At 45.2% G+C, this 12,156-nt stretch overlaps 2 protein-coding genes across 11 annotated transcripts in view; one reads left to right on the top strand and one right to left on the bottom strand.

Moving 5' to 3' along the window:
* Positions 1-1,697: 1,697 nt before the first annotated feature.
* LOC144113853 (uncharacterized) lies at positions 1,698-11,298 on the bottom strand. Of its 2 annotated transcripts, none has more exons than XM_077647197.1 (3): positions 11,159-11,298; positions 10,174-10,221; positions 1,698-10,115 (listed from the first exon to the last, which is right to left on the bottom strand). In XM_077647197.1, the coding sequence occupies exon 3, from the start codon at positions 9,995-9,997 to the stop codon at positions 3,779-3,781; it is 6,219 nt and encodes a 2,072-aa protein (XP_077503323.1). In that variant the 5' UTR covers positions 9,998-10,115; positions 10,174-10,221; positions 11,159-11,298; the 3' UTR covers positions 1,698-3,778. The 2 variants fall into 2 exon arrangements, with proteins under 2 accessions (XP_077503323.1, XP_077503324.1); XM_077647198.1 differs by lacking the exon at positions 11,159-11,298 and adding an exon at positions 10,405-10,542.
* The window catches only part of LOC144113855 (uncharacterized), a 19,219-nt gene continuing 17,851 nt past the window's right edge, over positions 10,789-12,156 (top strand). For 2 of the 9 annotated variants that reach the window (XM_077647206.1, XM_077647202.1), the window contains exon 1: positions 10,798-11,057. Coding sequence is in view for 2 of the 9 variants with exons in the window: in XM_077647208.1 (XP_077503334.1) it covers positions 10,967-11,080 (114 nt within the window). In the remaining 7 variants the exon portion in view is untranslated. Of the gene's footprint in view, positions 11,081-11,392; positions 11,531-12,156 lie in introns of those variants that run through there. The other 7 variants (XM_077647209.1, XM_077647201.1, XM_077647211.1 and 4 more) reach the window with 6 other exon arrangements.

Here is a 12,156-nt window from a genome sequence, read left to right as displayed (position 1 = left end):
ACCAAAACTGTCCACCAAATTGACAAACACTTCTGCGTTCATTGGGCTATTTTTTGGCAGAAGCCACACTACTTATATGGGCTTTTGAGACACCGAGCTGCATCTGGTCACCTTGATATCTCAAAAGCCACCGAGCGGCATAGGCGTGGTAGCTCCTGTAGTATACTAATGATACGACGCATTAGCACAGTGCCAGGTGATGCTAAGCTACCACAGCGTAGTGTCTTTAGCACAGCATCATTGTGGTGTAAAGTTAAAAACTGCAAAGCATTTCATGCTCACACCTACTTTTGGCAACTATAGATGGACTGGCACCCTAGGTACTAAGTAGTGTTTTACCCACAGTGAAACCTGACAGCACCTTTCATGCTTTTCAAGAGCAATTCGTGATTCCGATTCAAAATCAGAATTTTTCCACCTCAATAGAATATCCACGCCTCAAGAAAACATACTTCAGTTTTCTAAAGGAAAAGGCCAGTAGTCAATTTTTTGCACATGCATACAAACTTTCTTGCAAACATTCAAAATTGTTTGAAACCCTAAATAAAACAAGTTTATGAAACTGCTATCCGAAGAATTCTAAAATTTTCCATTTTGAAGAAATGCATAAGGCATGAAATTCAGGAAATAGATTGAGATTAGTACAGGGGGTTAAATCTGTCTGCAAGAAAATGGTGGTGGATATTCTACCATGCTCACTGTTTTGAGGAATATTTGGAAAGTTTTTTGTTAGATGAAGGATGCTAAATTAGCCTGAAACAGAGAAGTTTGTGCTAGGTAGAGCACACATACTAAGAAAGAGCTGCAAGTTTGAAGTTACACAATTGTGTACAACCCACCTTGATGGGTTTAGCAGTAATCATGCACACCCAATTGTGCACCCAAAAACAAAGCACTGACCAAATTTGTGTGGCAGTATATTTTACAGAAGTATTCAAATAGTGGCTAGGTAAGCCCACTGGCAGATTTCTTTATTCTTGCAGTTTACCGCTTCTACACTGCTTATTTGTTTATCCAATTTTACACACACCTGCAGACATACGTGAACACAGCACACACTGCACTCCCAGTAAGTCGTGTCTTCTAAAAGGAATCTGGTGACATGACAGCCTCATGCTTGACACTACCAGTAATAATGCATGCACAAATGCGCCAAATTTCGCTGCATAGTGCATGCACAGAGTCCATGCCTCAACATGCTCAGTGTATTTATACCTGATGACTTATTTGCAGCCCCAGAAGTTTGCACAACGAAAAAGCCACAAATAAAGCTGGATTTCCTTATTCTTGTTACACATCCTGTAGCTAAGAGGTGCACTAATCAGGTTGCGCACTCAATTGCAGAAAGCACCCTCTGTATCCCTGCTGCATATTTGGCTACCAGGAAGTTCAGCTTTCTTCCAGAATTCAAGCCATGAAAATTGCTGCCAGCACCTGTTCATGCATATAAATGAATGCACATTATTGAAATTGCATGCCTGTGGGCAGGTCAAATATCGAAACAGTAAATTTAGATAGTGAAAAGTATTGCACAGTTAACTGCACATCCTTCTCCAAGAAGCATGCGGCACTACCAGCAGCAACATTAGCGGCAGCAGCGCAGTAAACTCTCACCAAGCACACAAGGACGTCACATCAATGCATGCTCTCTGAAAGCTGCCTATGTACCAAGCTACAATATTTTGCACGAAGTGACATAAAAAGAAATAAGATGCCTTTATTATCAATTGTGAAACACACAGTCGTGACAGTTTGTCTACAAGGTTTTTGGTCTTCACAAAAAATTTGGTTGAACCAGCTTCACCATGAAATATTGAGCCCTTGAAAGTGGCAAGGTCCTTTCTGCCACCAAACTAAAGTTCATCAGCACTTGTGACATCTTAAGCAATTATGCTGCTCTCTTTAGTTTTTCATGCTATTAGATGCAAGCACAAATCAAGTGAGGTAATAAATCAACAACTGTTGACTAAAACAAATGGTCCATCTTTCACTTGAAACGCTGCTACACATATACCCATGTACACTCACTGTGCACACAAGGCCAGTAATAACTATACATACAGTGCATGTATTATGGTGTACCTATAATACCAACATAAAGACAGGCAGCTGTTACAGTCAACACTACAGCAAAATAAGGGTGATTAAATAAAGAAAACGGGAAGGGGGCAGATTCAGAATGCTTCGGGTACAAACTGCATATTTAAATGTACACACTGTGCACCAAACGCACACATTAACCCACAACCACAAGTTTCATGTCATAGTCCTGTTACTACATACCAGATATGGTCAACTTGACTAGAAAAAAACTTGCAAGCTCAAGAGGCTGAAGGTCTCCAGTCGTACTGTTGACAATTTTGTTAGGCTAAGCTGTTGTACAGCACAGTGCTTTTAAAAAAGTGCTCTGAAGATAAATAGGGAAAAAAAACAGGATTCAGCTTCTGCACATATGGGAGAGATGTGGCACATTGAATAACTATGAAGTGATGCTGTAAAGAAGCACTTTGAATCTACAAACAATAAGAAATGGGTATTACATAATAAATCCATCTTGACACCTATCGTAAATTCTGCCTTCTATATCACTAGTTTGTTCGCTTTCAAACTTCCGGAATAGATCACATATTGAGGTCTGCTTTGAACAGTAATGCATTTGAAATGGGTACAAGATTGATTCACACAGCAGGGAATGGAAAACTATTGTTGTTGGCAAGGTCTGGCAACTGCTTGTAACGACAGTGCCGCTAGTCTTCGCAGCTTCTGTTCCCCACCCCAAAGTCTGCAACACCAGTTCACTCGGCTGACTGAGCTTCCCAACTCTACCACACAAAGTAGGCAAGTACCACACAAAATGCCTTACGATGCAAAGTAGAGCTTGAAAATGAATGTTTGTGAAATTCAAGCACAAACAAGCTAGTAGTACAGAAGAAAACTTCTGATAGGTATCAAGATAAATATGCAGGTTACTGTCCAATTCAACATTTGAAACATACAAAGAAATTGCTACACAATTCAACTTTAAAATGCAAAGAGGCACAGTGCTATGAAGAAGTATGAAAGAGCGTACTTGCTGCAGAAAATTAAAGAGTAAGTTATTAACTTACAAAAGGAGCTGTGGCACAACACAATCAGTAACTACAAAACTGTTCTGTACATACACACAATAAATGTATACGACAATGAGCACTAAAACATATAAAAAAGCAAAACAATGTTATATAAATACAAGGATGAGAGTAAACACAGAGTGAAGGTCCAAAAAGAGGACCAGACTGAAGGATGCATTTCCTTCATGCATGTACGTGTCAAAAAAGACTTCACATATAAAAAGGCCAAAACAATGCTATATAAAACAAACTGATAATGTGCAACACAATGTGATCCCGCCACACATAACTGAACTATAAAACATCAAAACAATGTTACTGAACAACAAATTACTGTATTTGTGCACAATAGGCCAAAAAAATGCTTCACTAAATATTTACCGTGATAAAAAATACTAACTTTTCACTATAATAAAATGTTCAGAAAAAGTGTGCACGCTTCCTTCAATGTGCTAAAGGAAAAAAATGCATGAAATCTTGCCAACAATGAAAAAAAAAAGGGCAGTAAAGTGACAAAGCATTGCACATAATCTGCACTACTACACAAAACGTACATGCCTTGCAAGATCACTGCAATTCCCCTTCCACAGATACATTACACATCTGCAAACAGCACACCTGGAACACTGATGTAGGAGTGCCCTGTACAAATGTTTAATTCTTCATTCTTAGTCTAGCTCTGGGACAAGAATGCTACGCTGAAGCCCTGTAGGAGACTGCATTTCAAATACCTCTTGCGGTACAAGTACAGTATCACCACCAGGATCCGCTTTAATGGTGGGCAGTGATGAGCCAATTTCAATCTCAACTACATCGTCTGGCACAATGCAGGACATTGCATCAGGGTCTGATCTGCACTTGCTGATCTCGTCAGCTTCAATTTCTTCCACTGCTCTCTGGCAATGTGCATCGGCGCCCAAGCTTGACGACACACTGTGTAGTACTTGAGTACCTTCCCCATCCTGAGTGCAATCATTTTCAGCTGTACAAGAATCTTCACTGCTTTTACAAACAGTTATGCTGATAACACCTTGGCTTACTGGCATATAACTGCACCCTGAGCTGCTTTGCAGAACATTAGGCTGAGAGAAATCATCATGGACATCCTGTGTTTTAGCTCGGCTACATGTGTCAGGCTCTAAATTGTACCCTGCAACCTCAACGCCACAATCTTTCAGCTCAAAATTATTGGCCAAATTTGATACAGCTGCTTCTTTTAGACCAACACATGGGCTGTCATTGAGAAATGTTGCTACTGGATGATCCTCTGAATCAATTCTTGAGCACACAGGCTTGCTCTCTTCGAATTTCTTTACTTGACAAGAAATATCACTTTCAGAAGTTACGCCTGTTTCTATTACTGCTGCAAGGCTTTTATCAGTGACCAAAGATGAAGTTGCTACACCATCAGGAACATCTGCTGTCATATGTTCACTTTCACACTCTACACTGTGCAGAAACATACCCTTGCACTCTGCAGACACTTCACAATCAGCTGCTTCAGTGATATCCAAAAATTCAGTGTGCCCAGCATGCTTACTGGGAGCTTTCAGCATGGGATCAGCATCTGCTGCAAGTGCTTCAGGCTCTATCGAATCCTCCTCCACAGTTTCACATTCAACTTCATCAGCAACATCTGGATCTTCACTGAGTGTTTCACAGTACACATCCTTCTCATCTTCCAAATCTTCGTATTCCATGGAATCAGGATTGCAAATACGATTGAACAAATCCTGTGCACTCTCCCCATCATCTTTAAAGTCAGTTTCACTTTCAGACTTGTGTTCTGCTTGTGCAACTTCTCCAACCTCATTCAACTGCTTGGTGCCATCTAAAACTACAATATTGACTACTTGCGTCTTGCAACCAGGAGGCATTTCTTCTTTTTCATCGTTGAGCACAACAACATTGCTCACCAATTCCTCGAGCGTTTCCTTGCTTGCTAGAACCACATCATCTGTCTCAAGCTTGACAGACTTCAAAACTGCAGGCTCGAGATCTTTATTGTTCAATTGTAGCTGAGGAGAGCTGGAAGCTGTTGAAGCTGAACACGATCCAGAGGAGGCTGGTGTGGAAGCAGGGCTCGATAATGTGTCATCCTCACCGGCATCATCACAGTCATCAAGTTCAGGGAAATACTTTTCATCTCCATCATCTCGAAACACCAGTGTCCTGGTGCCATCACTGGCAGTACTCCAAATCTCCAACGAATCACATTTCATATAAGCCTGAGGCTTGTAGTGACGCATTGGCTGAAAATGACACCTTGTATGGTCTCGTAAAGTTGACATGTGTACTGACCGGTAATCGCAAAAAGTACAGCACAGTCCTTCTGAAGTACCGTGGCGCTGAAGATGATTCACAACAGTCTCACGCCGATGGAATGCGTACGGACATTTGCTGCAGATGTACACACGCTTTTCTTCAACAACTGCTGGTGTGGCAGCATTTGGTGCACTGTCTGACAAAGGCACAGCAGTACTTGGCTCAGAGCCATTTTCAAGTGGCTGAGGAGTGCTTGTAACTGTAAGTGGTGCAGGAGGCTCTACTTTCGGCTGCTTCGACTCGGGCACAAGGACTTCATGGAGCTTACGATGCTTGACGAGATTTGCTGCAAACTTGACAGAGTAGTCACAGTGTGAGCAACGAAATCGTTCATTGCGTCCATGAAGGGTAAGGTGACTTTCAAAGCGATTGTACTTCGAAAATGATGCAGGGCATTTGTCGCAGCGAAACATCTTGGGAGGTTGTTTCTGCTTCAGTGCACCTCGGTAGTGAAGGTGCGTGTGTGCGCTAACATTGGCTGCGCTGTTGGCCGCATAGTTGCAGAAGTGGCAGGCATAGACACCAGCACTACCATGCAGACTTAGGTGATACTCCAGCGTTGCTGCTTTCTGAAAAGCTGCAGGGCAGCGAATGCAGCGATGCAACTGGACTCCCATGCTCTGAGAGCCAGCATCCACAAAGGCACGAGTCTCGGCTTTCTCCAGAAGTAACATCTGATCAGCAGCAGCTGGAGCAGCAGGAGGGGTGGCAGACTCTGGCTGCTGGCTGCGATCTTGGCTGCGAATCTCAGCTAATGTAAAGCCATTTTGGCGTTCTGCATATTCTGGTGTATGGACAAGAAGGTGCTTGTGCAGATGAGGCTTGTGTCTGGCTCTGTAGTCACATAGGTGACATGGATACAGGTGAGCAGAATTGTGGTAAGTCTTATGCGTGTCCAAGTCAGTGTGGCTTTTGAACATGGCAGGGCATTTGTCACAAAAGTAGCTGAATATCTTCTTGCGTGATGGTGTCTTCAGCTTGTCCTTTAATGCCGAGATCTCTGACCTCTGTGCAGCTGCAGCTGCTGACTCAGGAACACTCTTTTTGGCAACTGCTGGCCTGGAAGGCAGTGCATTGAGATTTTCACAAAATGTCTTCATACGGCTCAAGTCCAGCGATGGGTTATCTGCTTTGTGGAGCTTCATGTGGCTGGCGAGAACCCCAGTGTTGTTGCATCGGTAGCTACAAAGAACACACTGGAATTTGGCCCCCTTTGATGCAGTATGCATGCGTTCATGAATCTTCACATTAGCCCTGCGCTTGTTGGTCAGGGGACAGAATCGACATTTGAACATGCGGTGGGCAGTGCCATTCACCATTGTTGTCATTGTCTGGATTCCACCACTATATGGCGCCCCGTCCAGTGGCCTCCCATCTGCAGATCTGTGTATCTTTTGGTGCTGGGCCATCAGGTGGCTGTGGGTTGACCAATAATTGCAATGGGTGCATTTGTGAGGGGCGTTCTTGTTGGGCCGATGGAACTGCTTGTGGTACAGGTACTGAGTTTTATTATCAGAGGTGTATGGACAATGCTCACAAGCATGTTTCTTCATATCTGCCTTCACAAGCAAGCGAGGAAGGACTTCTGTGGCTGGCTGTTGCTCTTCTTTGTGCAGCTTCATGTGACGGGACAAAGTCTTTTTGACATTGGCATAGTATGGGCAATACTTGCACTTGTAAATGGCCCCTTCTTTAGGCACATGCTGCTTCATGTGAAACTCCATGTGGCATACCTTTGAGCATCGGTAAGGACACGTATTACATTTGAAAATCTTTGGCTCAGCGTTCTGCGGTGCAGGAGGTACAGCAGGTTCTTCTTCTTCTTTCAAACGAAATGTGTTGCCTTCTTCTACGAAAGAAACATTACTTTCTATGTGTTTTGGACCTGTGTTATGTCGATGTCTGACATGCATCAGGACAATGTGGTACCACTTTGAAACAAAGTTGCAAAGACGGCAACGATAGGGTTTCACTGACGCATGCGAGCCCAAATGTGACAGAACTGCTTTGCGTTCAGTGTGATTGAAGTTGCAGTGGCCACAATATAGAACCTGCTGGTTAGAACTTGATTCAGGGATAGGAGCTCCTAAATCATCCTGGTAATCTTGGTCTCCATAGAGTATATCAGGTGTTACCACTATGTTCTCAGTCTCATCAGGACGAATCAGTTGCACTTCCTCTTGATTCAGCCTGGAAGGCTGTGCGGGCTGAAGAACTTTGTCACCTTTTGAGGATTCCTCTACATCCACAAGATGAATCTTGTACTTAGCATAATTCTTGAAGCCGGTTTCATCCATAACTACCAACTCGGCCTTCTTGTGCTTTGGGTCATTGCCAGACTTGCTTTTGATATGCTTGTTGACATCCCATTGCCAGTTGGAGCGATAGTTGCAAACTGAGCACATGAAGGGTCTTTTATTGAGGTGCTGTATCATATGGACATGAAAGCGCGATGCTGTTCGGGTCAGAAATGAACACTGTGGACACTTGTATTTCTGAACGATCCTGGGTATTCCCACAGGAACTTGGAATGAACACTGACTTTCAGGAGGCTTTGGAAGAAACTTCCCACTCAATGCCTCACTATCCTTGCTGAGGGACGGTTCTGCAGCCTTGGAGTCATAGTCATGATCAGCATTTTTAGGTTGCGACAGCAAGAAGCGCAAGACATGGCTGGACTTAGCATGTTCTGGATCTTCATTGGAATTAGTGTCAGCTGCACCAGTGTTCTCCTTGTGCATTCGGAAAACATGGCGCGTCATGTCACCTTTCCAACGGCTTGTGTAGGAGCAGTAGGTGCACTTGAAGGGTTTCAAGTTTCCATGGATTAACTCATGCTTTCTCAGTTCTGAAATCCATCTCGTAGTATAGCCACAGCGTTGGCAAACATGCATGGGCTGCTTGCTCTTGATAGAGATGTCAAGTGCTTGGGTAGAGCCAGAATAGTTAGCACGGGAAGTGGAATCATCACTCTTGCCCAGCTCTATAATGATTGGTGCACTTGTCGTCCCAGTAGCAACAGCATCACTACTGCTTTTATCACTCGCCTCTTCTTGGTGGTCTAGCATTACATGATGCTCAAGGTGATCAAGCTGGTCAAAACGAATATGACAAAGTGGGCATCCATGCTTCTTATTCATTTTAAAATGAGTTGCCTCATGTCGTTTAAGCTCCGATGGCCACAGGACTTGCTGAGGACAATATTGACATTTCCGCATTGTCCCTTCACTGTTTTCTACCACAGCAATCTCTCCAGTTCGCTTCAGAGTCATTTTGAGTGGCGGTGGTGAGGTGGAGTCCTCAGCAGCATCTTCGTCAATCATGAGTCTGTCCTCATCATCATCCACATTTTCAAGCTCAGTGTTTTCTCCCTCACTATCTGTAGCATCCTTCAAAAGTTCATTGTGGTGGTGCAAGCAATGGGCAGTAAGGCTTTTACGAGACATGGTCATGAAACCGCACTTGTTGCAACGGAACTCACCACCTGAAGTATGGTACTTGAGGTGCCGATCCATGTTCCATTTGTAGCAGGTCTGGAAGTTGCAGAACTGGCATTTGATTTTTGGTAAACTGTGAAAACGCATATGGCGAGTGTAACGACCTTTTTCGTGGCACACATAGCCACACTGCTGGCAACGATAGAACCGCCGCTTCAGATGCACTGTTTTTTCATGTTCTTCCACATGAATTTTGCTCTTTGCATGGAAGTTACAACTGCTGCACTTAAACACTTTCTCTTGAATGTGCACTTTGATTTCAGCAGAAGGGGCTGGTGATGATGCAGGTGGTCCTGTTTTGACCAAATGCCGCGACTTTTCACCATACATCTCCTCCTTGTGGACAATATTGCAGTGCCTCTGTAGTTTCTGTGGCTGTTTGGAAGCATACTCACAAAAAGGGCATTCATGAATGCTAATGCGATCCCCATGAACGTCTCTCCTATGGCTGAGAAATTCTCGTGGCCATTTGGTTACCAAGTCGCATTCAGCACAGGTATAGGTTCGTCTTCCTGTACGCCCTTTTTTGTTAGACACAGGTGGCGAACTCTCGCGAGGCCTCTTTTTTGACTGTTCAACACTTTCATTCTGCTCTTCAGGAACACCATTTTGCAGGTGAATCTGATCACTAACATCACCCGTGACCAATTCTGGCTCAAGGTTGTTTGCAACTATTTTTTCAGCAGATGCACGGGCAGTGTCTCCATCTTCCATGTTCATTTTTGCAGCATACTTCGCATAGCGCACTCTCTTGGCTTCCAGCTTCCTCAGCAGCACATCCAAGAACTGCGGGTGTTCATTAGACGTATGCGCCACAAGCTCATCTTGGTTGTCACACAGCTGGCCGCACATTTCACAAACGTTAGCACTATTAAGCTTGTGGATACTCCGTCTGTGCCGGTAAAAGTTGGCCTGGTAGCGAGTAACAAACGCACAAAGGCTGCACCTATACACGCGGCTGCTGTGGTTTAAGGCTACATGGTTCGCTAGGTGTTTTCTGTTCTTTCCAACAAACGTGCAGCTTTCACACCTATAACTAGGCATGGTGAGGAACCCAGGCTTCATGTCGCTTGCTGTCCTGTCTCCAACCACAGCAACATAGGACAAAGCAGTCAACTTCACTGTTGGTGCAGCCAGGCTTGCACTTCACGATACAACAGCCAGCAAGATGTGTTCTGCAACCCTGTAAGGACGCCAGGTAGGTCAGGCACAAGTCAACCACTTCCAGTGTAAAGACTCACAGCTTATCTCACGATGAGCTCCATAATCCAGCAAGTCTTGAATTTGGACTGCAATAAGAGGAAAAAAAGGGGGGGGGGGGAGGGAGAAGAAATAATAAAATGCAGTTCATTATTTAAGTTCAGTCACACAGCATCATTCGCGAATGGTGAAGGCATGCCCATCCACGGCTCGAAATATCCCACAGCAGGCCACAAGGACTGCTACGTTATCTTATCAGAGAATGAACCTACTGTTTCATGAGCACAGCAGTGCAGCGGACAATGGCCATGCGGTACTGTTTTTCTCGGAAGCGATATACAGACCACCGGTCTGCGCGGTGTGGTTATGGACATGGACGCAGGCTGCTTGGACCATCCGGACGCGGACAGAACGTGCGCTCGCTGAAGCCGCTGCGTGCTGTGTTAATCCACGCCGAAAAATCACTGAAAGTGCTGCAGCACGCGCTTGCAAACGCTTGCCGCATTCACGGCGCATTATTTAAGAGTACCGAGCATGCTCCCAGAGTCCAACGTTGTCTGCTACCGCTTGCCGATGCAAAGAGCTGCTCCCGACCAACCCCGGCGGATCGCCATCGCCGCGAGCGACAATACGAAACAAAAAACAAAGAAAACTGTAGCAGCTCGCTCAGTGTTGCCCGCTACAGCGTCAAGCTCCTCTCGCCGATGCACCAAGGCGGATTTGCAGCTTCATAGTGGCCCCGGTACAGCTCCTCGCTTCCGATTACATTCTGTAATGCTTCGACAACGGACATGCCCGTAGCGTCAACGTGTCACAGTGCCGCAGCGGGACGGCATGTCGGTATCACTCGGCGGCCCTCCCAACATGGTTCCCCGTCCAGCGCAAAGATCGGACGAGCACAGACGTCCTCCGGTACACGGCACCGGTGGGTACCATGGCTACACATTGGTACGAACTGACGGTCGCTCTGCGTAGCTACCACTTTCAGTTCTGAACTGTGCACTAATGACTGAAAGGACCGCTCACCTGATTCCGGTGTCAATGCGAGCAGCGGCGTCACTTTTGTAGCTGGCCAGACAAGGCCCGAGGCGCCATGTTGGCCTTTGCCAACAGTGCAGGAATCTTCGGCACTTCCAACGGATGGCTGCAGGGTTCTTGTGTTGTTAGTGAGCCAGTCGCACCGTATATATTCTTGACGCTGAGTGAACGAACCTCCGCGACGCAAGCGTGCGTATCGCTAGCAGCGACCTGTCCGAGGATCCGCTGTGGGCCCGGCCTGACTCCGCTCTGCGCTGCCGCTCTGGTAGCTCTGGCAGGATCACGTGACGCTTCTCCTGGTCAGCCCTGCTAGCGGCCCTAGTGCTTGTGGCTGCTCCGCATGAGGCTCTGCCAGCAGACGTGGGTGTCTCCGTCCGTCCGTCTCCGTAATGCTTTCGCGCTTGCATAGCCTGTTTTGACGCGTGTTTCCTGGCGTTTTGGTCAATTGTAAATAACAACAGTGACCTGTATATATCAGCGCTGACCCCGGGAAGTGTAGTCATTGCTGAGCTCCGTGAAGACAGTGAGCTGACGTACAGGCGGGCCGATTGGCCACTGTAGTGTTGAAAGACCTCTGAAAGGGGGAAATAAAAATAAACAAACAAACTAAGCAAACACACATTACGAATACCTCGGGAGCGAGCAAACATGCAAGTAAATTGATGCTGCCTGACGTTTGCATGCTGTGTATTAGTCTTTTAATATCTGGCCTACTTGGCATACATACCTTCATTAATGATTATTGAACGTGATGTATGTACGTACGTACATACGATGTGTTATTCACAAGGATGTTTTTTTTTTTTTTTGCAGTGGTACCACTAATGTATCATTTACGGAGTTATAAACGTAGTGACCTTGACCCATTTGAGCCACAGTTATGACGGAGGTTGCGCATAATCATTTGCAGTTTAGTACGATTACTAGCACAGGCATATAACTTGAGTTAAATTTATTATGTAGTGATTGTCTAATCGTGAAAATCC

Source organism: Amblyomma americanum, chromosome 1 (assembly GCF_052857255.1).
Source record: "Amblyomma americanum isolate KBUSLIRL-KWMA chromosome 1, ASM5285725v1, whole genome shotgun sequence".
Classification (NCBI taxonomy): domain Eukaryota; kingdom Metazoa; phylum Arthropoda; class Arachnida; order Ixodida; family Ixodidae; genus Amblyomma; species Amblyomma americanum.
This window is presented reverse-complemented; position numbering and strand designations above follow the sequence as displayed.

Bases quoted from the DNA above. Each gene is read 5' to 3' on its own strand.
- LOC144113853 (XM_077647197.1), bottom strand. From the start codon at position 9,997: ATGAAGCCTGGGTTCCTCACCATGCCTAGTTATAGGTGTGAAAGCTGC.